Source organism: Cyphomyrmex costatus, unplaced genomic scaffold (assembly GCF_001594065.2).
Source record: "Cyphomyrmex costatus isolate MS0001 unplaced genomic scaffold, Ccosl1.0 scaffold70, whole genome shotgun sequence".
Taxonomy (NCBI): domain Eukaryota; kingdom Metazoa; phylum Arthropoda; class Insecta; order Hymenoptera; family Formicidae; genus Cyphomyrmex; species Cyphomyrmex costatus.
The window spans coordinates 1,636,421-1,663,527 of NW_017280267.1; the positions used below are offsets into that span (position 1 = coordinate 1,636,421).

The 27,107-nt window shown below is 33.8% G+C and overlaps 1 protein-coding gene across 1 annotated transcript in view; it reads right to left on the minus strand.

Annotated features, from left to right (window-relative positions):
* mgl (low-density lipoprotein receptor-related protein megalin) overlaps nucleotides 1-27,107 on the minus strand; it is a 57,542-nt gene that overhangs the window by 9,340 nt on the left and 21,095 nt on the right. The window contains exons 2-18 of the mRNA XM_018548226.1: nucleotides 21,209-21,325; nucleotides 16,914-17,045; nucleotides 13,060-13,314; nucleotides 12,097-12,351; nucleotides 11,540-11,656; nucleotides 10,497-11,362; nucleotides 9,625-10,126; nucleotides 8,564-9,314; nucleotides 7,039-7,755; nucleotides 5,557-6,916; nucleotides 5,270-5,471; nucleotides 4,149-5,148; nucleotides 3,377-4,025; nucleotides 2,017-3,187; nucleotides 1,503-1,923; nucleotides 855-1,063; nucleotides 5-400 (exon numbers count right to left, since the gene is read on the minus strand). Coding sequence (XP_018403728.1) covers nucleotides 5-400; nucleotides 855-1,063; nucleotides 1,503-1,923; nucleotides 2,017-3,187; nucleotides 3,377-4,025; nucleotides 4,149-5,148; nucleotides 5,270-5,471; nucleotides 5,557-6,916; nucleotides 7,039-7,755; nucleotides 8,564-9,314; nucleotides 9,625-10,126; nucleotides 10,497-11,362; nucleotides 11,540-11,656; nucleotides 12,097-12,351; nucleotides 13,060-13,314; nucleotides 16,914-17,045; nucleotides 21,209-21,325 — 9,120 coding nt within the window. The remainder of the gene's footprint in view (nucleotides 1-4; nucleotides 401-854; nucleotides 1,064-1,502; nucleotides 1,924-2,016; nucleotides 3,188-3,376; nucleotides 4,026-4,148; nucleotides 5,149-5,269; nucleotides 5,472-5,556; nucleotides 6,917-7,038; nucleotides 7,756-8,563; nucleotides 9,315-9,624; nucleotides 10,127-10,496; nucleotides 11,363-11,539; nucleotides 11,657-12,096; nucleotides 12,352-13,059; nucleotides 13,315-16,913; nucleotides 17,046-21,208; nucleotides 21,326-27,107) is intronic.

The window sequence follows — 27,107 nt, forward strand, 5'->3', positions numbered from 1 at the left end:
TTACGACATCCTACTTCATCCGAATGATCGCCGCAGTCGTCTTGGCCGTCACAGCGGAATTGCTTGCGTATGCATTTGAAGTTGTGACAAGTAAACTCTTGGCTGTTGCAAGCTTTGTACTGGGTATTACAGAACTTGCCTTCGTCGCTACCGTCGCCGCAATCGTTATCATGATCGCATAACCAGCTACGGTTCAGACACCGTCCATTGTGACACGTAAACTGATTGTCGGCGCAAGGAGTTCGAGATGGACAATGGTGCAAAGTTATGTTTTCATCAGCCCCGTCAACACAGTCCGGATCTCCGTCGCACAGCCATTTTTTCGGGATACATTGGGCGCGATTCCACATCTTGTTCGCGGTACAAGTAAACTCGGTTTCTTCGTCACACTTTCTGTCATCTAACCAAAATAAATTATTTTTTCAAGATATAACGGAAAGTAATTATACAGGGTGTCCCGGGATGACCAAATATTTTGTGTGCTGATAGAGCGGACTAAACTACAGAGTAATATTAACTCAATAATACACTACTTAACAAAATAAAAATTTCAAAATAGAATAACTTTGTGAAAAATCGTCGAATCGAGATGGTTAAAAAAGCATTTTAACACCTAGATGGGTGAATTTAACGTTGAAGCAAAAATGACCTTGCTTCATAAAATATCAGTAAGATCGTTTTTTAAATAGCAATCTAAAAAGTACAGATTTCAAGCTATAATGTAAGCTACGAAATATTACTCTACAAAATATTTAGCAGTCATTCTAGGACCTGTATAAATTATAATAATGCAAAATTGGAATATTATAAATATCGAAGTTCCATATAACGAGTTGTATGATTAAAAGACTTACTGCACTGATGACGCTCGTCTTCATCAGAATTATCTAGACAATCGTTATCTCCGTCGCAGATGTAAATTCTAGGAATACAGTTGCCATTGTCGCATGTGAATAGATCACCAAAACATGTTCTACCTTCGGATTGGCAATAACCGGGAGGCTCGTCGCTTCCATCTAGACAATCATCATCTCCGTCGCAATACCAAGTGGCTGGAATGCACCTGGACAATACGCATGCGTTTAGAAAACCTACATAGCATGTAATATCGCAGTAATATTGCAATATACCAGAAATGTTACATATTACAATATAATGTCACAAAAATATTATCAATATATTATACGTTGATAACTAACATCGAAATATCAATATAACATCTTAAATAGCAGAACATCATAATTAATAACTTTTCATGATACCCTATTGACGTTAGAGACATCATTAAGACGTCATTAAGAAGTTATTAAGATATGTACACACATATAATTTTATCAGTGATAATCAGTTTATCATAATCTTTTTAATATATTATAATATTATACATATAAATAACAAGAGAGACATTACAATTTTCAAATAATTTAAATACATTACAAATTTAAAATAATTTTAAAGTCACATCCGATTATTAAAATTTTTCGTCAAACGTAGAATTTTACCTGTGATTGGGACAGCGGAAGCTGTTCTGAGGGCAGGTCCTTTGAGCGCAATGAATTGGATTCTCGTCACTATTGTCACCGCAATCGTTGTCGCCGTCGCAGAGCCAGTAGGGCTCTACACAAATGTTTGTCTTTTCACACTTGAGATGATTTAACGGGCATGTAGTATTGCGAGGACATCGTTCATGCGTTTCATCCGAAGTAACGTTGTCTTTACAGTCATTAATACCGTTGCACACTTGAGATTGTGGGATACAGCGGTGATTAGTGCAGGTAAATTCTCCAGATGCGCAAGATGGGTAAACACAACCTTCCTCATCGCTACCATCCCGACAGTCGTTTTCATGGTCGCATTTCCATGTTTTGAAGATACACCGGCCGTTGTTGCAACGGAATTCATTTGGACTGCACGAATGATGAGCTGAAACATATGAAAATTTACACAGATTTTTAAATAAATGTAGTATGTTAGAGATATTTGCTTTGAATTTATTTTGAGCTTTATGACACTTACAGCAGTAATTGGTATCCTCGTCGGAACCGTCACCGCAATCATCATCACCATCGCACGCCCACATCCGGGAGATGCATCTGCCGTTTCTACAAGCAAACTTATTCCCATCGCAAGTGACGTTCTTTGGAACACACATTCTATTTTCGTTCACCAGCCTGCTGTTATCGTCGCACTTGCACTCCGGCAAGCCGTTGTTACCCGGATGGCAGGACTGATCGCAGCCACCGTTATTGATATTGCAGGGATTAACATTACATATTTGTCTACCTCCGGAAAAAACATGAAGGTCTCGCGGAGAATCCTCCAATCGCTTCACCAGCTCGATTTTGTCAGCTCCAGTGTGCTTCTCCGCTCGATAAACTCCACGAAGTTGAAGATCCGTCCAATAAATATGCTCCCTGAAGACAGTGATAGCAAAGGGATAGATGGTAGCGCTGACCAAAATTTCTCTGTTCTTCCCTTCGAGATCAGATCGTTCGATCTTCTCACGTACGGCATCGGTCCAATACAACATTCGATCTTCGTAATCAATTGCCAGGCCACTGGGTTGCGAAAGATCTTTGTCGATAATAGTACGTTTCAGCGATCCCGCCATAGTCGTTTTGAAAATTTTCCCAGATGTTCCAAAACGACCCCAATCTGTGAAGTAAAGCGAGCCGTTGCAGGGATCAACAACGATGGCGCGTGGACGATCTACGCGTGCAATCATCACCAAATTAGATCCGTCGATGTCCATTGCGTAGATGCTGTTATTGGACGAATCCGTCCAATATACTTTTTTTTGAGTCCAATCATATGAAATGCCTTCAGGATTAATTCCTTTACTAATTAGTGTGTGCAGATCGGTAGAGGACGGTCGATCCGACGGCGTCCACGCAATCTTCGCCCAAGGACGAATCTGAGTAAACAATAGTTTCTTATCTTGGTAATCAAAATCCACTCCAACCACATTAGTCAAATTTCCAACAGGTGCAAAAGGCACATTAGTGTTGTGTGGATCTAAATTAATAGCACGGATTTCGGTTCGCGTGGCGAATACCAGATATTCTTGAACGTTTTCACAGTTACGACCATCGGAAGAGAGTTTACCCACTGCGCAATTGCAAGTGAACGATTTAGGATGGTCCTTTGGGAAAGCGAAGCACAATTGAGAACATCCGCCATTTGTTACCTGAAAAAATAAGAAGTTTTTTTATTTATTTCTTTTTTTAATTTTGTTTAGAAATTATTTTTTGCTAATTTTCTTTTAAAGTTTGAGGGAGGGTTTACACCTTGACGGAAAAGCAGTAGTCAATCAGAACTCGCAAAAATATTTTTACTTCTAAAACAAAATATTATACATATATCAATTCATATTTACCTGCGTGCAAGGATTTGTGATATCCGGTGGTTGACTGTTTTGGTCAAAGATAGCAATGTCCCTAAGTTTTTGTAAATTTGTTCTAACAGGAATAGGAAGGCTGGTATTGCCCTTCAATTTGCTTGCCTTAAAAACGGTGGCCAAATTTCGATCAACCCAATAAACGTCTCCGCCGAAAATGGCAACGCCCATTGGGTTTGGTAAATTTCTACGGATGATTTCTCGATTTCCACCAGTATAAGACACTTTTTGGATAGTGTCCAATTTCGAGTCTACCCAATAAACATCGTGTGTTGCAAGGTCAATCGTTAGATCGCGCGGAGTACTAATACCGGACGTTACAATAGGGGACCAATTGCTACCGTCCAGGAAGGCTTTGCCTATTCGAGGATATTGTCCGTAATCAATCCAATACAAGTATCGCTTGATAGGATTCACAGCTAGCTCCCGAGGAGCATCTGTCGTCGTCTTCACAAGCACCTTTCGATTAGAACCGTCTAACCAGCAGACTTCTACGTAGTTATCATGAGGAAAAACATTAGCAAAGTATAAATTTCCTGCTATCCAATCCACTGCTAGACCACGAATTCCATTAGAACCAATTCCTTGTTTGACTACCTGTTGTAATTCCGTTCCATTGGGTCGTATTCTAAAATATAATAGAAATTAATAATATTATAATTATTACATATACATATACATATATGCATACTATATCTTCATGAAGAAATCATAAATCTAAAAATTTTAATATTTTTTAGTCTCATTTTACCTGAAGATACCATTCCAAATGCCTCGATTGAATTCCACCCAATATATCCAGTTTCCTGCATAATGTACATCAACATGGAGAATATGATGGCCAGCTCCAGTAATAGGTATCATGGCTTCTTTGGGGTCTTTGAGACTGTAACCTCTAGCAATATCCAATTGAGTTACCACTGCGAAAGTCTTGTAAGGTTCGCATCTGGTTTCCGTGACCTTCTTGTATTCCATTCCGCAAGCACAAACACGTGTACCTCCAGATGCAGGTAAACAAAGCTGTTCACAACCGCCGTTGTTTATAAGACAAGGATGAGATCCAGTCGCACGTTTTTTATAAATAGTTAGAGTACGAAGTTCAGAGTCGTTATCAATGATAGTGGTTGGGTTATCACCACTAGGCAAATCGACACGCTCGATTTTATCATAAAGTGGGTCCAAGTAATATAGACGAGATTCATGGACAGCTATCGCTTTAGGCAATGCCATGTTGTTTGCCGCGGTGAGAATGGTACGAACGTTCAGACCATCTGTTGACATGGCTTTGACAAAAGCCGGATTTTGGCAAGAGAAATATAACGTTTTGCTAGGTATATCGATAGTAATTGCTTCAGGGCGTTCTATATTCTCAGCAAGAACTAGCGGGTTACTGCCGTCCATATTAACTCGCCCAATCTTCTGGGGCACTCCAAAACCTCCATCGTCCACCCAAAATACTTGTCCGTCAATAGGATCAACGCACATCGCCTTTGGTTTAGATACCGATGTTCGATTTCCATCGTTTGATAAAACGATTGTACGGAATCGTGTTTTGCCATCTAATTTGATAGCTTCGATATTAGATGCAAATTTGTTGCCGATAAACATATTGCGTCCAAGCCAATCCAGCGCCATAGTGGAAGGTGACCCGACAATACCAGTATCGCCGGAAGGATTTGGAAACTCTGTCCGGTTGCCGCCATTATAGGGAATGGAATAAATCGTACCGTTCTCGTTGTCGCTATCTTTGCCTGACATAAATAATAATTTTTTTATATAAACAATTAAATCCCTTCGCAAAAGTTAAAGAATTTAGATCTTAAGAAAATTGTGCAAAATAAGAAGTATACTAAAAAAAAGTAGTTATTATACCTTGCAACCAGTAAATAAGACGATCTCTTCTGTCATATTCGATAAATCTTCCACCTTCCACACCTACGATAGGCGTGATGTATCCAGTCTTGGTTTCTTTAGGAGTCAAAGAAATATCAACGATCTGAGAACCTCGCAAAACCATTAAATATGGTGTCTCCTCTTCCAAGCAACGTCCATCAGGTAATAATTTAAATCCAACCTTTTCAAACAATACAGGAAAAAATGATTTAATCTAGATAAAATTCATAATAGTTTTCTACATTGAAATCTATGTAGTTACTTACCTGGCATTTACAATTATATCCTTTTGGATTACTGGGCGATAACAGACATAAATGTTCACAAGATGTGTTGGCGCAAGGATTCGGAGTCATCGGTTGTAAGACTGCATGATGTACGTGTATGGAAAGAGGCTGTGAAATTAAATGCGACACCACCGTTTGATTAGAACCCTTAAATTTATGTGCAGAGAGAACACGATTGAGCTGCCGATCGGTCCAATACATAGTGTCCTCGAAAAGAGTAAGTGAATGGGGATGCAGAAGATAATGCGAACTAGCTAAAACTTGAAGTCTCTTGGTGCCATCATAGAGACAAGTATCGATGAAGTCTAATTTGCTATCTGCGAAATATATTCTGCGATTTGCAATATCTAGTGCTAGACCGTTAGGCCAATAAATCTTTGTACTGATAATAGTAGATCGATTGGTGCCATCCATTCCGATTCTTTCTATTCTAGGGTTTTCACCCCAGTCGGTCCAGAAAAGCCACTTCGCACCTGGATTGGGATCTAAACACATTCCACGTGGCTGTGTAATATTCTCTTTGACGAGAATCATCCTTCCAACTCCAGTCTCCTTAGCAACTTCGATTGTATTCAGCTTGGAGTCTAACCAATACAGATTTTGGCCAATCCAGTCGTAGGCCAGGCCTTCTACCAAGTCTAAACCAGTACTAATAATATCTTGAGGATCACTACCACGATCTAATCGCGAGATTCGCTTCAGCTTCATGTCTGACCAGAAAATAGTACCTGTGTGCATATTACTGGCAGTCGCCACAACGTTCTCTACATTGATAGGAACTCGTTCTAATGCTTGTTCTTGAAGATCAGCTACCAGAATAGTATGTCTATTGGAAATAATCAAAAACGCAGCACTATGATTAAACGCCTTGCATGTATGTTTATCCGCATCTAATGTGTAATCATTCACGCAGCTGCAGTAGTAGCTACCCTTTATGTTCTCGCAGACCTGCGAACATCTGCCTTGTGGTTCGCATTCGTTTATATCTTGACATGTCAAGCCGTCACTACTGAGTTCCTCGCCTGACGGACAGGTGCATTGCGCACCAAATGGAGTTTGTATGCAACCATTGGTACATAATCCACCTTGATGACTGCATTCGACGGTATCACAACCGGGTCCTTCGTCCGCTCCATTGGGACAATCTACCTTGGTGTCGCATACGCTGGATATATTCACACAACGATTCGTTACGTTTGGACACTTCCATTGTTGAGAGTCACACTTGAATGTAGGAGGACCACATGCGTGCAGTTCGATGTCTTCGTCGGATCCGTCTCCACAATCATCTTTTCCATCACAGATATATGCCTTGAATACGCATCTTTCATTTCGGCATCTGAGGAATATATAAAATCAGATATCGATGAAAATTGAACAGGAATAAGACGTACCAACATTTTTATCATCCAAAATATTTTCTGAAGGAAAAAAAGAATGTAATCAACGAATATAACAAACCTGAAAAATCCAGTCTGGCAGTCGACTTTTCCGCATGAATTCGGTTCATCGGATTTGTCCGGGCAATCTGCGGTACCATCACAATACCAGCTTTTCGGTATGCAGATAGCTGAACTAACACATTGAAACTGTTTATCGGTATTACATTGATCCGGTGCTAACGATGGGCAACCTACTTCATCTGATCCGTCATTACAATCACTAATGCCGTCGCACTTATACGATGCTAAGACACACATTTTTTGATCCGTGCACGTGAACTGTGTACTGAGACAAGTAACTGGTGGACAATCCATCTCATCCTGTTGGTCGAAACAATCACTATCACCATCGCACACCCAGGACTGCGGTATACAGTGACCGGACCGTGGACAAGTGAACTGGAAGTACGAACAAGTTTTCGCTGCGCAAAATTCACCCTCATCGGAACTGTCACCGCAGTCATTCTCGGAATCGCACTTCCAAGTTGCGGGAATGCAGCGATTATTGGCACAAGCAAATTGATTTGCGCTACAAGTCACATTCGGGCAACCCATTTCATCACTATAATCACCACAGTCATTCTCGGAATCGCAGTGGAATGTCATTGGTACGCAACGACCTGATTTGCATTGGAACTCGTTTGTGCTACACGTCGGTTTTGTACAATTTTGCATTTCGTCACTGTTGTCGAGGCAATCATTCTCACCATCGCACACCCAAGATTTTGGAACGCATCTAAAAGTTATAGATCAATTAAAAATTAAAATATTTGAATTGACAAATACACTTGAAAAAACCTTTCGAGATCGTTACATTTAATCAAATATAAAATACAATAATATATTGGCTACGAAATAGTGCTTTTATTTCTTAAATGAATGGTATGCTGTTCACAAAAGCAGAGTAGTTCAGGAGAAGGTGCGATACGTTACTTCTTCTCTTCTTTTATGGAAAAATATTTTTGAACTCGTAAAAAAATTATTGAAAACTAAAATCATTCAAATCGAATATCCTACGTTTCAATAATTTTTTCATTAATCCAATATGTTTTTCTACAAGCGACTATTTGCATTTTATATAATATAATAACGTTGTTAAAAAATAATTAATGTTCAAATTGAAAACTTAATCAATAATAAATTAGAAACAAGAATATTTATGAAGAAAGAAAAATCAACAATGATCAAAGACTATATATATACATATATATTTATATATAATATATATATGTATATAGATGTGTGTATATGTGTGTATGTTGGAATAATAATTCTATATGTAACTTATTTTAAATACATTTACTTGATAAAATAAATGTACTCAATTTAACAAATCTTTTATAAAAAAAATCACTTCCTTCTATTTTAAATAAGGTACAGGTGGACATCTTCAGATAAGTAGTATAAGTTTTAGTTACTTATCTATTTTTTTTAAACGTGTAAAACTTCTAAATTACATATTGAACTTTGTTATAAGTGTTAAATGTGTTGGTTGTAAATAATCAGCTTCAATTATCAGTTAAAAAAGTCAAATTTTTACTCACCTCTGGTTTGCGCAAGTAAAATCCCAAGTATGTGGACATGCCTGTAAAGGTGGTTCTCCATCAGGATCCGCTGCACAACTTCTACCATTGCCTTGAAGACGTTCTCCATAAGGACATCCGCACACTTGAGTGAGCCTCGGCATTGGTTGCATACCAGGGAACATGATGTCAGAGCGCGAAGAATTATCCGGAATAGCAAAGCAAAGTTTTTCGCAACCGCCGTTATTAATAGTGCAAGGATGATTATTTGTCGTTATCTGAATTTCACGGCTAAAAACTTTCACACCGTAAAGTCTATTAGTAGCAGGTTCACGGACCAAAATAGCTTCCTGCTCGCCAGTTTCTTTATGCAATCGAATAATAGCGTCAAGACGCCAATCGGTGATGTACATCCAATCTTCGTAAATGGCGATGGAAAACGGATGTCGTATCAGTCTGGAGTTTACCGTTCGCACATCTGTGCCATCCAAGTTCGAGTGCTGCACGTGATCCAGGAGAGCGTCACACCAATACAATCTATCTTCCGTAAAATCGATCGCCAATCCATTTGGCCAACCCAGAGTTAGATTTCTAAAGACAACCAGGTTGGAGCCATCAGCGTGAGCCCTGCTAATGTTAGCCGGACGGTCCCATTCAGAGAAGAAGATATAACCCCGATTTGGATGAATTACGATCGCGCGAGGACGCTTTAGATTTTTCAGTAGTGTTCGTCGATAGGTGACATTCCGAGTGCTGAGCACATTTAGTGTACCTGAGAAAGTAGAAAAATATTAATCATGTAAATAAAGGCATCTTTTTATTCTATTTTTTAAATTTTAGGTTTCAATTGATCGTCAACTCAGGAAACTAGTATAGTTATACTTAGTATAACTGTTACATAACATTCATGTAAATATATCTCGTTCACATCTGTATTACGTAACAGTTATACTCATTTGCTGAGAAAAAAAAACTGTTAAAATTCATATTACAAATCAATTTAAATTGAAGATTAATAGCTAATTTACTACGATATTCAGTAACATTCAATAACATTCAGTAAGATTTTATCATCAACGAACCTTTACGCGAATCGATGTAGTACAAATTCTTTGCAGCCCAGTCAACTGCGAGTCCTTCCACTCCTTCATTTTGACTAGCCAAAACGATTTCACGACCAGTCGCGTTCTGGTGTACCCTATATATAACATCCTGAAGAACATCACTATAATAAATATATTGGTCATGTGCGTCGTAGTCTAGTCCAACGAAACGTGCTCGCCTGGATACAACTGGTAGAATAGCATCGCTAAAACCTTCCATTACAGGATTGAGTACGCGACCTTTAATGAACCTTTGCTGTGAGTACATGAGAAACTCCTGCACCAAATTACAGTTCCTCATATCGCCTGCCAATCGCCATCCGATGTGGCAAGCGCAGCGATAACCTAATCGATTATTTTGATCACTTGAGGCCGTGACGATGCACATATGTTGACAACCACCATTATTATTGCCACAGGGATTGGAGACGCTAGGTTGTGAGAGTGGATGCAAGGCTTTTATAGCTTTGGCATCGCGTACCTTAAAGAAAAATTATAAACGTTACAACATAAACCTAATATAGATTTTTTAATGTAAATTTTCTCAGAACTGTTTAGATATAAATATTATATTAAACAATATAGTGTAATACCCAGCAAATCATAAGTATAACTGTTAAATATAAATATAGATGTATATGAATAGATGTAAATATATGTATATCATTTATATCTATGTTATGTAACAATTATACTCATGGTTTGCTGGGCATCATTATTTAATTGAAGAATACTCGTGTATCTTAATTACTCAAACTACAGTTAAAATCGACTAAATAGACTTTCGTTTTGGTTCTATTACTAATCAAATATAAACACTTCGAAGAAATAGAAATACTTTACTGTCGCACTCGTACCTTAAATACATTTTGAATGGAATAATCTCCTTGAGTTTTATCGACACTCATGACAGCCTGTTTGGTGCCGTCTGTCCAAAATATCCTGTTTTCGAAAAGAGTAAGTCTGATTGCGGATGGTACTTGAGAACCTCTGAGAATCATTACTCTATTGTGTCCTCTATAGTTTGCCGTTTCGATGTAGTCCAACAGGGAGTCACACCAGTATATCCTTTTAGCAATAATGTCAACAGCCACGCCGGAAACCTTATAAGCGGCTTCGGAAACAACAGGAAACGCATTAGTACCATCCATATTGGTGCGTAGGACCTGCCTGCTATCAGCGATAAACATAAGGCCTTTTGTGGGATCCAGCGCGATGTCGGTTGGGTTGGTGAGATTGGAACCCACTACTATTCCGTGATAATGTCCATCCAATTCGAATACGTCCACTTTTTGCACAATAGAATCCGCCACGTAGAGTTTATTACCAATCCAATCTACTGCGATGGACACGGGTCCCCAGGAGCCTGCCATACTGATGTCCACCTTAGCTGGCGTATCGCTACCAGGGTTGAGAGATTCCGAGTGAACCTTCCGTGTCTTCATATCGCTCCAAAAGAGCAGATTTCGCGAGTACAAGTAATCCACCCCGCTTGCGCCAGTGGTGTTTGCGATTATCCTTCGGTCCTCGCCAGTCGCGCTTAACCGCCATATCGCGCGATCTTGCGCGAGTAGAAGCTCCAGGACAGAGATGTTTTGGGCGCGACACTTGTTATGTCCAAGAAGAGTGTAACCGGGCGCACAACTACACGTATACCAGCCGTCATTGTTCTCGCACAGCTGTTCACAGAAGCCCCACTCGGAGCACTCGTCTCGATCTGCAGAAAGAAAAAAGTCTTTAGAGCCATACGGAAGAAAGAATGCAAAAGTGAACAAAACATGAGTAAATTAACTTTTTCTAATATTCGAGATTCTTCAATCATTGCATTATAATTAGATATTGAAAATCATTACATATTGGATAAATTTTAATTTGTAAAAGTCAAATAACTTACCAACGCAAGTCCGTGAATCATTGGCAAGTATTCTTCCTTCGGGACAGTAACAAATCCCTCCAGTAGGAGAAGCTTGACATTTATGTTGGCAACCGAGTGAGCCGCACATACTTGTCGCTATACGATAAAGAAATTTTATTCTTTCAAATATCTAAAGAATCTCTTAATCTAAACCTAAATTTATATTCTACAATATTTTATTCCACATTTAATATCTACAATTTAAAATATAGAATCCACATAGTCTATAATTTTATAAAAATTTCAGATATGTATATTTTAAATTCAAAACACTAATGAGGTTTGTTACTTGAAGTTTTAGATGCGTTATCTTTTTATTTCTCTGTATATTGATTAATTATGTTATAATATTTTCCATAATTTCTACCAAGTTTATAAATATTAATAATTGTTATAATGTGCGTTTATAAAATATTTTACATAATCTTCTGATATTATTAAAAAGAAATGTGATGTAACGAATATATACGATTGTTGTAAATTTTTTGCCCTTAAAATTATAATCGCGCGAACGTATATAATTAAATTATTCTTACAACATGCTGCTTCCTCGTCCGCCCCGTCCTCACAATCTTGTTTTTCATCGCATAACTGAGATCGATTGATGCATAATGGTCTTCCATCCGGTGCACCTTTCGGACACATGAACTTGTTTCCTGGACAGACTGTCATTGTGCAAGACTTCTCATCGGAACCATCCTGGCAATCTTTATAACCATCACATTGATATGCTATGGGAATGCAGAGCGCATTAGCGCATCTGAACTGATCACTGGTGCAAGGTGGGAAACCTAATATCAAGAAATCTCTCATTATTTCTACAACCTGACACGATTTAATTTCATATATGTGGTATCCTTTTTGACACACTTTTTGACAATAATTAAAAAAAAACTTATAGACGTAAATAATTAATTATATACACATATAAATAACTATATACATAGATACATAAATGATTACATAATTGGAATAAAGTATCACGAACCATAAACGTATTACATATTACTAGAAAAGATTTATTTCGAGTTCTTTGAAAATAATTTTAAATTCTTTCTATTTAGATAAATAAAATTAATATTATTATATTCACACACACACACACACACACACACACACATACGCATGCACGCACGCACGTATACGCACATAAACAAATCAAAACTTATAAAATCATAAGTATAATTTTACAAAGGCTGAAACTAATTTATTTTTATATAGCTATATTTTTTCACAATCTCTGAAATCTGTACATCGTCAAGAAAATTTTATTTATATTATTTGTGGGAGCTGCGTTCTGTATATTATAATAAATATTTATATATAATAAATATGAATAATAAATATTTATGTATTCGTCGATAAACGTTACTTTGAAATAGAGGAAATTAATAAGAGGAATGAAAAGGAAAATTTTATCCATTTGAAAATAATGATGGCTAAAGGAATAAATCATAAAGCGTTAAATAAATAGACGTATTGCAAAATCGCGAACTTACTACAATGTTCCTCGTCGCTGTTGTCACCACAATCGTCCCAGTGATTGCACCTCGCAACTTGCTCGACGCAGCGTTGCGTAGTGTTGCACCTAAATTGATCCAATCGGCAGGCTGGCTTCATATTATTTTCGCATCTTTCCTCGTCCCTACCGTTCCGGCAATCCAAATAACCATCGCACTTCTTTTCTTTGGGTATACAAAGTTCTGGTGTGGTCCCAACGCATCTGAAGTCATCTGGCTGGCATTTTCTGTATGCTGCAACATCATTATATCCTTTATCACTTCTTCACTTTTACAAATTTTTTTCTTATAAAATATTAATAAAATAACATAAATAATAAAAATAAATGTCGCTGAAATAAATATCACATTGATTTTTCAAGATATTTCTTATTAAAGTGTGCCTTGGATTTTTCTAGCATTATACAATATTTGATTTAACATTTGTAAAGATTGTCTTTTGATCAAATTAAGCAAAATCAAATTTCACATAGCACGTAATATTATAGTAATATCGCAGTAATATTGCAATATACCAGAAATATTACATATTACAATATAATATTACAGAAATATTAATGATTTATTATACATTGATAAACAACATTGAAATATCACAGTAATATTGTGATAATGCAACATTTTAAATAGCAAAGTGACATTATAATTAATAACGTTATATCTTATTGAAAATTAGAAAAGTCATTAAGGTGTTATTAAGATATCACAAAATTATATGTACATACATATAATTTTATAAATAATATTTAGTTTATTATAACTTTTTTAATTTGTTACAATAATATGTATAGTTACTGTGTTGATAATTAATATTATTTTTTAATTAACATCAAATTATATAAAATAATTTTGAAAATAACATTAAAAATATCAAATCAATAAATTAAAAAAAATTCTTTAAAGTGATTCAATTCTTCCTAATAAATGTTATTAAACATAAATGTAAATGTATTATATAAATATCATAGAAACACACACATTACATAATATTACATTGATGTTTGTATGATTCATTTTCGCGGACATTGTAATATTACTGTACATCTGAATAATATTTTAGCGATAATTTTGCTAAATGTCATTGTAATATCTCAATCGAAAAATAATGTTGTTATGATATTATTGTAATATTATGTGCTATACATATATATATATATATATGTGGGATTGTATGACTGGTCCAGTTTTTATTTTCTGATTGTGGATATTTTATATATAATATATAGTACCATATATATTTTATATACAATAATTATATATAATGATCTATTATGTAATAATAGATAATAATATTTATATATGTTCTGACAGCAAGGTTGTTGTTTTAGAAAAAATTCCTTTATATATATGTATAAGTGTTAACATCGACGTTGTTCACTAAAAATGGCCCGGAACGGAGCCGAAACGTATATGAACTAAAATAAACATATTTTTAAGAGTAAAAGAATGCATTATTTGTTAATTAGTGCACCGACACTGCGCATGACTCTCATTTGCTCATTTAATTGCTCTTTTGATTTTACTAGATTCGGAAGAAATTATTTTATATCATTACGAGATCTGCAAAAGATTGAAACGTTAAATGTGCATATTGTACTTATGTATTCCTTTGAAATTTATCTAAGAAATGTTCAGTGGCGCATTTGTGAATGGAGAACGTGACAAATAAAGTAGCATACACGTTCCTTTTAAATAACATCAAAAGGTAATATGGAGTTGATCACGCTTTCAGGTCCAAATGGTTTTGTGTGATAACTCGAACGCATTAGCTGCACGTAATGCACAACCATATTTTCATGATCACTTAGTGCGACACGTTCGCACCGTTGATTAACACGTAGAATGAGCTTGATATGGCAATCTGAAACGTGATTTTTCTCGCTTGGTTCTTGGGATATTAAGATAAGGGAAAGAGAAGCGAAATGTGGAACCACGTAGATTTTCTTTCAAATCATGGTTAATTCAATTGCGGAATGCTTTAATAAAATATTATTTTTATCTTTTTAGAAATAAAATTTTTCTGAAATGTTCTTTAAAAATTCATGTTTTTTGATTAGAAAAAGTGAAAAATATTAATCATAAAATTATAATCATTAAATGTTATATAGTAATTTTGAAAAAAATATAAATCTTACGAGAAAATTTTTAATTCTTAGAAATATTCTAGTTTGGATACTCTGATAGTCAAGAGATTGAAAAGTATTCTCCAAAAATTTAAATTACCATTCCAAAGGCAGTGATTATAAATAACACAGAGACGATAGAAAGGTCAGCAAAAGATCAACAATGTCGGCATCAAAAGGAAGGAAAACGTTATCGGCGTCAATAAAATGTTTACAAATCTCAATCTTCATTTTTATGACTTGAGTGAACATAATGTTGCTGATTTAACAACGTGCAATGCGTGTTATCGTGACAGCGCGATAATTTAGTGAATCCTAGCGTGAAGAATCTGCCTAATCGCTACGCAGCTGCTACTTAGCTGTGCTCTTATACGAGCGACCTTGCCACTGACGAGATAATGTCTTTTGATATAATACACCGCAATAATTAATATTCCATTTAAATGACGCAACTGATGTTCTTAAAATCTCGTGTATTGACAATTGCTCTTCTTGCATTATTTATCAAAGGAAAAGAGAAAGAATTATAAATGTAAAATTGGTAATTGTACGTGAAATATGTACCTTAGCAAATTTTTTGTATTTTCATATTAGAATAATTATCAATTGATATGGACTGATATAATAATTCGCTAAGCACAGAAAAAAATATTTCACAAATAATCAGCACTTTGGCACAAGATAGGATTTTTAAATAAAGATAGATAAAAGATTTTTTGATAAAATATTTTTTTTCATATTCTTCGTATAATTTTTTAGAATTTTCATACAAATTCCTAAAAAAATTTTTTTTAATAAAATATGTCAAATGCGCATAAACATGTCAAATATATTACATACTTCTTAATAAAAATGACGGATACAAATAAATGTAATTAGCCAATTTTATTACTAAAAAAAGACCTCGAAAAAACTTATTTATAAAAAAATTTGTTAATTTTAAAACACATAAGACAAAGGCTAGATGATAAAGTAATTCGATTGAATCAATGAGTTTTTTAAAGTCTTTTTGAGTAATGAAATATATTATACTTAACTAATTATATTTACTTCATATATTGTTTTATTAGGAAGGATATGTAATATTCGATATTTTTTTATGCACTTGGCGTACATTTTTCCATAAATTAAAAAAAATCAATCAAGAATCCGAAAATTAAAACAATAAATTATTTGCAAATAAAGGAGGTATTGAAATTCGGCGCGGAAAACGATGCTCAAATGATTATTCTAAGTCTTTAAGGATGTTTTAGCTAAACAATGTTAACTAAAAGTATCAATCAATCAGTCAAGATAAACTAAATCAGCCAATATTATTCAGAAAATTAGAAGAAATAATCGTAACAAAGGAATTATCAGCATCAAAGCTGTGATATATGATAATAAAAAGGAGACCAGGTTTGAATCCTGAAGCGTCTTGATGTTCTTGTTGTCGCGCGCTTATTTTTTCCATATTTTGAAAAATTTTCATAAACTTAATACATGATAAATTTTTACAAATATTATAAAATGAACAACTTTTTTTCACCAGAGATCGCATCATATAAAAAGCTTTAATTTAATTTCGTGCCTTCAAAAAAAACTTTTCCATGCACGTCAGTATACATATACATTACGTTACGTGAGAACATAAATTTTCTGATCATGCGATATGAAAGTAGCAAACAGGAAAGGTTGACGTTGATAAAAATGATCGCAATTTGTACTCACTACAGCCATCTTCATCAGTGCCGTCGACGCAATCGACAGTCATATCACATCGTTGATGCGGTGGTATGCAGTATGTTTTGTTGAAACTGTACTGACCACACGTGATCTGGCCTATCTCGCAATCGGGCGGCGCTAAAACCAATTTAAAAATTAATAAATTACATTATAAATTAAATTATATATAAATACGTTTAATTTAATAAATTAACACATAATAACTAAGAAGTAATATCATGATTAAATACATTTAATTTAATAAATACATAATAACTAAGAAGTAATGACACTGGTCATAGCTGTATTTTGAGTACTTTAAATAATTTCATCTAAGTTTATATACCACATTTGTTACACGCACTCATGCACGCATCTAGGGAAATCTGGTGTTTCTTTGACCAGTTGTACCTTTAATCATTTGAATTCTTCTTTTAGTTTAGATTTAATCTCTATTCTTCTATTATCAGAGATTCAAAATACTTAGCGGAGTCATAGAATAAGAAATTCCTCTTTTTTAAATTATCAGTATTTTTTCGTTAAGAAATCAATATGAAGAGAAATTCGGAGATGCTGCGTTCAATTTCTGAAGAGACTCCGTGAAAATGAACTACACAATGTACATCACGCGAAGGATCGTTAGTGCAATTTAATAAACCGATGTGGTGCTGTAATTGTGCGCGAATATAATCGGCCGGTCGATTCGAGGGAAGCACCCTCCCTCGTTTAATACCGGATGGTACGACAATCATGCTGCGCGTTGGTCATCACTTTAATGTTATTTTTTTCCAAACATGTATATGTGTGTGGTCGATGATTTCTTTTAAGATTTTTCATTCTATTAATTTAATTAATACAATAGAATTTGGCGACATTGTGAATTAGCAGCTTTGCTTATTCCCATTTTCAAGTCAATTTCGAGTGTTAGAATAAACTGGCACGGAAAGAAAATTTGTTGTAATAGATGCCTACAAGTACAAGTAATTGACGGCGAGGAAAAGGATGGATATTGAGGAGAAAGTTGTCGAGCGTAGAATTGGGACTGATTCCACGCAAAGCAAGATATAATCGTGCCAGTGGATCCGTTTCATCGAATGACACGCGACACTTCTGCATACTGTCCTCAAAAGAGGGTCACAGCCTTGCTTCCGGTTTTACATTGTCACCCGCATTATAAACGACCGTCACTTCGCGGTGGCCTAGGCAAACGGTGAACCTTGAAGAGAAGCAAGGTACTCACAAAATAAAAACAAAAGGCAATTTGGATCTAAATTATAGTTTCTTGCAGAGAAAGAATATAGAATATGCTCACAATTAAAAAAATACACTGAAAAAAATCCATGTAATTTTAATTTAATTTAATTCAAAATTTTCCAGTTGTAAACATGTAATTTCAATTTATTCAATTATGTATACCTACAAATTCTACACATTAAAATTTGTATAGTTGTCACCTTTATATAGTTGCTACTACAACTATATAAAGGTGATAACCATACAAGTTTTAATGTGTAGAATTTATATACATAATTGAATAAATTAATGTACGTAATTGATCAAATTACCTTATTGTTTCTTATATTTGCAAGAAAATAGTTTAATAAAGAATGAATAAATTGACACTCAAATCTTTGCACAACAATAAAATTAAAATAGTGACCAATTAATGGAGTAAATCAGATGTTCAATAAGACAATAATTTATATAAACTTCAATTATATAAATTTATTTTAATTATATAATTTTAATTTAATAATATTCAATACTAAAGACCGTTAATGTAAGAACATAACTAATACGAATACGAAGCCTATAACAGTCTAGCTTGGATCTTTAATTGCTTACATATCAACTACCGTGGTACTATCACGAATTAAAACAGATTAATAATTAACTAATATACGTAGTCTCCCCAAATTGCGCGCCGAGAGAACAATCATTTAATTTAATAAATTATATAAATTTAATAAAACGTATATACAAAAATAATTTAAACTATATACATTATTTATTATATTAATTTTATAGATAAAGCTTGTATAATTGTCCTTTTATAATTGCTAATACTTTTTCTGAATATAAGCGACATTGTTTTTTAATTTAACGATCAGAGACGAATTTCTTTTATTCTTAATAAAAACTTTTGCATGTAAATTTGCTCTATTCAAAATATTGTAAAACATTATTAGAAAGAAATTTGGTATCACGATTACCCAAAAAAGGACTTTAGAATTAAACATCATTTTTCTTAAAAGCATTTTTGTTAGGAAAGTGCAAGGATAATAAGAAAGATAATTTTATCTTTACAAAGATTACATTTTTATGTTATCCTTAAACACCTTAAAAACAGTCCTCAGAAATTATCATTGCTTTGCTAACCTAATAGAGATATCTTCTTTCCGCTTCTAAATCTCGAAAAAACATCTATTGTCCCTGCTTGTATGAAAAAATAATGCAAAGCTCGAACTGTATTATACTTCCTGTAAATCTAACGATAAGAAGCAATCACAAAAGCGGTCACGTAAGCTCTATGGAAAAAAAATGTTAGACAAAGAGACTAAGCACTTCCGAGAGGAAGTCTCGGATTTTCGTCGAGCGCTTCCGGCACGAGATTTGTTATAAGCTGTACAATAATTCGCGACAATCCATTCCGTTCGTAAACAGGAAGAACGTATAAAAAAATTGACCGTCCAAGGCCGCAGTCACAATCGCTCGGAACGAATCTAAATCGCGTAGAATTTGTCAAAAATTCGACGTAAAACTTTCAATGCATATCATCTTATTTTCATCAGAAATTGTGTCGACTTAAAAATCAAAATCCATTCCCTGAATTTTCTTTTAAGCGATTAATATCAATTTCTATGATAATACTGCTGATAGTCCTGAGACTATGATGGCTATTATGAGTACTAATTTTTTACACGTGTGCCTTGGAGTCTTCGCAGCCGTAAATCCTGCTGGTCTTTACCTATCGGCCAAGAATACTGAATGAAGGAGATGGATTCTGAAAGTTCTTTCACCGCGAGCTGTAATGAGGACAGCGAGCGATCGCGGATTATACGTGCATCCCTCTTTATTATTTCTTAATGAAGCATGTGTCATTAATAATTCATTAGCATGAACATGAAAGCATATTTTTTCGATTAAATTTCACGTACAAATTTAAGATATGCTCCAATTTTACAAAAATTCTGATTCTTTCATACATTTATTATAATCACGTACAAATGTATATATATAATACGACAATAAAATTCAATCACAATAACAAGAAAACGAAACAAAACTTTTTATACTGATGAAAAATCGATGAGAACGTAATGGTCAAACTGGATCTTCGGTACTTCTATATAATTGTGTGTGAATTTATATACTACGTATGTAGATTTTTAATTACGCGTTTTTAAAACGCAAACTCTACTAAACTATCGTAATAATATCACGAGTTAAATTGACTAACAATTTTTGATGCTCTTTGCGCATCTTAGATCGATCTTAATAATGTTGAATAACATATTAAAATCTTAATAATTAGATATTAATTAATGATATTAAAATCAGTAAATAATTAATTTTCATTGCAAAAAATATTATCTCGATAAGATCGAGCTCTTTTTCTGTAGCTTTTCTGTCGTTTCTTTTTAATTAAATGTGTGGCAAAATGACATTTATAAAATAACTCTTAATTTTTCTAGAAAATGCACTCTCAGAAAAAGACGCAGTAATGACAATTAGATAAGTATACGATTTTATACATAGAATTACTGTACATATTTGAACTAGTTATTTGATTGTTACTGCAAATATAAAATAATTTATTCATTATGTAAGTTATTTTATTTAATATTAATTGTACATATAAAACTTATGTAATTGCCACTTTTATAGATGCTATTATTATGTTTTTTTCTAAGTACAGAATTAATATAAATCGCTATAGTTTTATGGATGCGTTTTTTTAAAAAAGACTCAATACATATTTTAATGATATCGTAAATAGCAATTTCTGAATCGATTTTAATAAATAAGATATGGATTAGAACTAGTTTTCTTTAAAATTGTCACAGTTATGATATATTTTTAATTAAGCAATAATCAATGTACATGGCATAGCTAATCGTATTCGTATTATAAAAATAATAATACCTGCATTTTTGTTATATATTAAAATATATTATAAGTATAATATTAAAAAATTGTCTACAATTAATACTAGATTTACCAGAAGACGCAACAACGTGTAATCTATGTTAAATATTTTTCGAGTTGAACAGATAAAGAAAGAATGTGCTGATACTTACGACATGACTGCATTTCATCGCTGTTGTCGTCGCAGTCTCCACGATAATCGCATACCAGAATCGACTGTATACATTTGCCATCGTTGCACCTGAACATGTTATTCCCGCAGCCATCGCCTGTAACAGAAAGCATGGAGCATGAAGGGATCGGCCGGGAAGCGATACTGCTGCCGTGATAGGTGAAAGGTTCAATGCCTGCCGCCAGGGAACTGCCGTTTCTAGGTGTAACCGTTGCAGAAGATACGATTCTTCTAAGTCTTTTTTTTTTTTTAACGAATCCTCATCCGATGAACTTTCGCGCAGCGATTATTTCGCCACCTCGCCCGCGGTATGGTTGAGATATCTTCGGGAAGCACAATTGAACGTGATTGTGCAGCAAGAAACCAACAACTTTCCAGACTTAAAAATTCAGATTTATGTTGCAAAATGTTGCGTTGAATGTATGTTACGTGTATAGAATTAAATATCAGAAACTAACTGTCAGAGGAATCATTTTTATTTGTTCCTTAATTGATTAAGAAGATAGGTCAAAATTGAGCATGAGAGATATCATGTATATATATATAAATATTTATTATTTACTTTATTTTAATAATACGTATAATTTGTATAAAAGATTTGATATCAATAGCCGGCGCCCAGTTAAATTCTATTCTACCAAATTAAAAAGTAAAACTCAAGTGGTACCACCTTTAAAAACCCATGTAGTACTACACTTATTAAATCCTACTAAATTAAAAAAATAAAACCCATGTGGTACAATCTTTATCAATAAATTCTACCACATTAAAAAGTAAAAGTGGTACTACATCTTTATCTTTATATACAATGAAACCTAAGTACATGTCTTCGTATTCCTATTAAAGAATTTTCCTATTCCAATTCAAGTGGTTTAATGTATAAAGTCATTTGTTACTGAAAAAAATAACTCACAATTTATAACTCGTTACTTATTTTTAATATCTCAGTTTGTAACAAATAACTTCACGGCATTACTCATTGCTTTACCTGTTTCAAATAAATAACGCGTAATGGTGACAATTTACTTTGAAAAGTAACTTTCCTAACTTTAACGTTTATTAGTTAGTCATCATTACAGTCATAAAAAATTGCAACGTCATTATCAAACTGCTATTACAAAAAGTAACTGTAAAAGTAATGGGAAAGTAACTCTTTCTTTCCGTGTATGCATATAACACTGTTTAAAAAAAACACAAACGAGCCTTAATTATCATTTTCCATAGTTTTTTAGACGCTAAATACAAATCCGCGGACTTCCAAATTATTCCATTTGCACAACAATTTTGATAAATTTACATTTAAAGTGATAAAAAGAGGGCTATTTCTACATGTTTTGTTATATTACAACAATATATAACATATTAGACAAGTTTTATAACAATCAAAAAGAAATTTGTTAAGATTCCAAATCCTCAAAAGGATTTTTTAGCGTTGATTGTTAGCGCCATGATTGCTACAGAAAAATAACATTAAATAGATAAAAATGACAAAATTTTATTAGCTATTGCCAACACTAAAAATTCAGAAAGTTCTAATAACATACTTAATTTGGATTGCAATAAAACTTAACCTCAGTACGTCATACATTGTAATTATAATTTGCCAAAATTCATAAAAATCATCTGTTTTTGCAAATTTCTCAACATTATTTTTCTAAAAACTATAAAAAATAATTAAACGAACACACAGATAAGTACAATAAATTTTTAAATATTGCACTTAAAAGCCGATAAGAATTATGATAGAGACCTCCCCCTATAAGGAGACGAATATTTCTTGTTCCAAATTACGGATAAAACATTGAGAAAATTGCAATGTAATTACAATTCAAAATCCGGAAAATTGCCTACCTTTTGTTAAAGAACGATTTTTTAGGAAAAAAATTAAAACAGAAATTTGTTCTGACATCTCACTTGGTCTGCATGTCATCTCATTTTAGTGTAATTAAAGTCAAATAATCTAAATCCAATTCTTTAGGATGAGACTTCGCTTTGTAAAACATAAGCTAAAAAAATGTCTTATAGCCAAAATGTTTCTACAAGACAAGTTAGGTTCTTCGTGATTATATCTGCACACCGTAAGAAGATCATTTTATTTATAACATTTTTAAAAGTAAAATTGCAGAATTTACTATTTAATAAGCATTATAGTTTCGTAAGCCAAAGTAAGTTTTATAGTAAAATATTAAAATATTTCTTCTACAAGACAATATATGTATATGTTACAGTATCTGCACCGTAAATGAGATGTAAATATCTGTTTGTTTACAGTTTGATCTTTTCTGTACCGCAAATGAGGTGTAAATAACTGTTTATTTCCAGTTTGAGACTTTTTGTTCTGCCAACTCTTAAAAATAATTAATTAAAGTGATTAAAAATACGATAGCATTACGTTTTCTTGTAAATAATTTTGTGTAAAGCGGAAACGAATAATTTATTCTTATCCGAACAGATAAAACAATAATTCTTTGGAAAGCATTTAAGATTTGCTGCGCAGAATCCGCGAAGTAAGATAAGAAAAGATGCGATAAGTCATCTTCTGTCTCGGTTATTGTTTGCAGGTGACTTTTGTTCATCAACCGATGGGAGAAATTAGCATAACGACGCGGAATTTTTCACGAGTGTGTTATGTAAATGCGGATCTATTGATATTCGAAAACTGCCGTCATCACGCAACTGCGATGGTGACGATGCGCCGTTTGAATTATTAGCAATAATGACAATAATAATAAACCCGTGATCTCTATCGAAATGTCAATCATTTAAAAAGAAACTCGGATTTATAAAAATTTACGTTGTCTTGAGAATACGATTTGTCTGTGACGTGTCGCGTTGCCATCTCCTGAGCAATAACAGAAATGCAAGAAAATTACTGTGAGAGAAAAAATTAATTTATTATTACATTTTAATATCAAAATCTTACGAGGCTGAATCAAGCTATAATCTAGAATGGTGTTTGGCACAACAAAAATGCAAGAAGATTACTGTGAGAGAAAAGATAAGCTTATTTACAATTTAATATCAAAATATTATGAGGCTAAGTCAAGCTATATTATAATCTAAAATGGGGTTTGGCAATATATCCGAAATAAACTGATACATAGTTTATTTCTGAAGTTGATATTTTCTACTGAAGAATGCTTATTCTAGAAAATAACTTAATTAATTATACTCAGAGAAAAATTTATTAAGTTGCTCGGAAAGTTCGTCAAATTTTCTAGCTCAAAATAGTATATTGTACATTTAAAAAATTAGCGATTATGCCATTCGATAGAGCAAAGTTTCAGCTTTAAAAATATGATTTCTTAATCGCGGTACCATAATTTTTAACGGAGTTATGAGCATCTAAAATCAAAATGTTTCACTTTTTGACATTTTACCTTTACTTAACTCGCGAATAACTCAGGAACAAAAAATCGTAATATGAAAAAAGAAATACGATTTTATAAGGAAAGCTTTGAGCTTTCACGATGAGTGGTCAAAAATTTTCACAAATTTTTTTTTAGGCGCGTGAAAGGCTTACAAAGTGAAAGAACATTTTTATCTTTTCTCTAAGTACACAATGACGCACAATTTCAATAGCTATAATACTTTAAATAACTGTGATAAATAAATAATTATAACATAAATAAGAATATCGATAATATTTTCTAACATTCATAAAAACTGGACTCCAAGAAATCTATAATTATAATCTGACCTTCTGTTCATTAATGTACTATAAAGAAAAGAATATAATCTCTATTCTGTTCTACTTGAATTACTAAGCTTCTCGTGACTATATCCATGCATTTTCCAAGTTTATTCGGTGTTATGAAAGGAAAACTGATCTCTTCTCATAAAAGGACTTATCGCGCGGCGATGGCAATCGAGGTCCGCTAACGGAGACTTTCCCATCGCAGGAGGATCCTTGATACGTTGTCCTTGGACGAGAAAGCGATCCTGCGACCGCTGTGCAATCGGTTGACAACGCTGTGATTATAATGTTTAAAAAAAATCGGTCACGCTTAGATGAAGGATGAGGTATATATGTATATAAAATAGTTTTACCTCCGGAACAAAATACTTTTCAAATATTCGTTAACGCAAACATTAAAAGTGTTTTGAATCTTCTCACTTGTATGAACATTCAGGTTTCAAATTATTATCATATTCGTCAAGTTATACTCGTTATAATTTAAGGATCATTATCATGTTGACCAATTTATTTATATTTTTAGTTACTCATTAATTTATGGACTATATTTGTGAACAATAAAATAACAAGTTTATCGATGTATAAAAAATAAAAAATTTGTATAGGTATAAGTCGTTCTGCATTCGTTGATTTATATTTTACAGTTCGTTTCAACGTAACATAGTAACATTTACTTCGGCAAAGAATCCATAGATTGTTGAAACTAATAGAGAAAGTGACGAAATAACGCCGTGCCTGAAACCTCTCAGAAATGAACAATCAATTTTTGAAATGCCATATCGCAGCCTCCGGTAAATAAGTAAACGGCATTTCAGAGCATATATATGTATGTCGATCTGTCATTTTCTACGATTCGTTTCAAAAACAAACCGTAGATCACTAGATCCACGAAGGAAAGTGAGGAGAGTACAGAGAAGGTAAGAGCTTAAGGTGTGTAAGTAAGCCATTGTCTGTGTATGTGGATGCCTCATCATCGTAAAAGAGCTTACTAAGAGAGAGAGAGAGAGAGAGAGAGAGAGAAAAGGATGAGGAGGAGAGGAGGAGGAGGCGATAGAAGCTGCGAGAGAGGAGCGGTTACCGATTAGGGAGAGGGACTGAGAGAGACAATGAGAGTAAAAGAGAGAGAGGGAGAGAAAGAGAGACGCTGATGGCATTAGAGAGGAGAGCAGAGGAGAGGAAGTGGCCCCGTCTTGGAAGTGCAGCGTTCGTGCCAGGCTGTGCGGCCTGGTACGAGCAGAGCACCGACGGCAGTCGGGAGGGAATGTGCATTGCGGAGTAGGAATGCAAATATCGAAGACGGATAGTCTCGCCCGTGATATACGCGTGCTCGAGATTTTTTCGCGATATTTTCGTATTGCATACAGGATCCGGTCTACGGGTCGTTAGATCCGTTAAGAGAAATCAGAAAAACGTTGTATTCACGCAATCAATATTGAAAATCGTATTCCGCAATTTATTCTTCCGCTAACATTCACGCAGAAACAGAGCTTGTGGATCTCATTAAAAAATGAAACCTAAGAAAGTCGATCTTATAAAATGCATTTCCGTAATTTGACAATTAGGCCTTTTTCACGATTTAAATTTTTGAATTTATCTTCTTTATATTTACAATACGAGCTACTATTTTTTTAATCACTGTAGTCTTACAATGCATTTTCTGTGTGTATCATTTTAAACATTGCAACCTTACAACTTTAATTTTGTTGAACATCTTTTCAGGAAAACATGGAAAACGTGCCTTTTAAAATGCTGAATTAATACTAGTTATAAAACAATAAAAACTATTTTTCAATTAAATTCTTTAAAGCTATATAAATCCCACAATGTTTTGCCTAAATAAATTGTTTTCGCTTTAATATTTACGTAACACATTATAGATCGCACCACAAATTAGATAATCGACTACATAAACTTAGAAAAGATATGTTAAATATAGAGATATTCGCATGACTTCCAAATCTATTCATTTGTTGATTCAAATATTTTAACAACATTCAAATATTTTCATTATCTTTGCTATTTTACCTGTACATACAATATATTCTAACATTCAATTTTCTTTAACAATTTCCCTATCAGATTAATGTTAAGATTCACAAGTTCAATTTATTTCTCATCTCTTTCCAATTCTAGAATTAGAAAGAAAGAGATAAAAAATAAGCTAAATCTCTAGTTGAGAGTA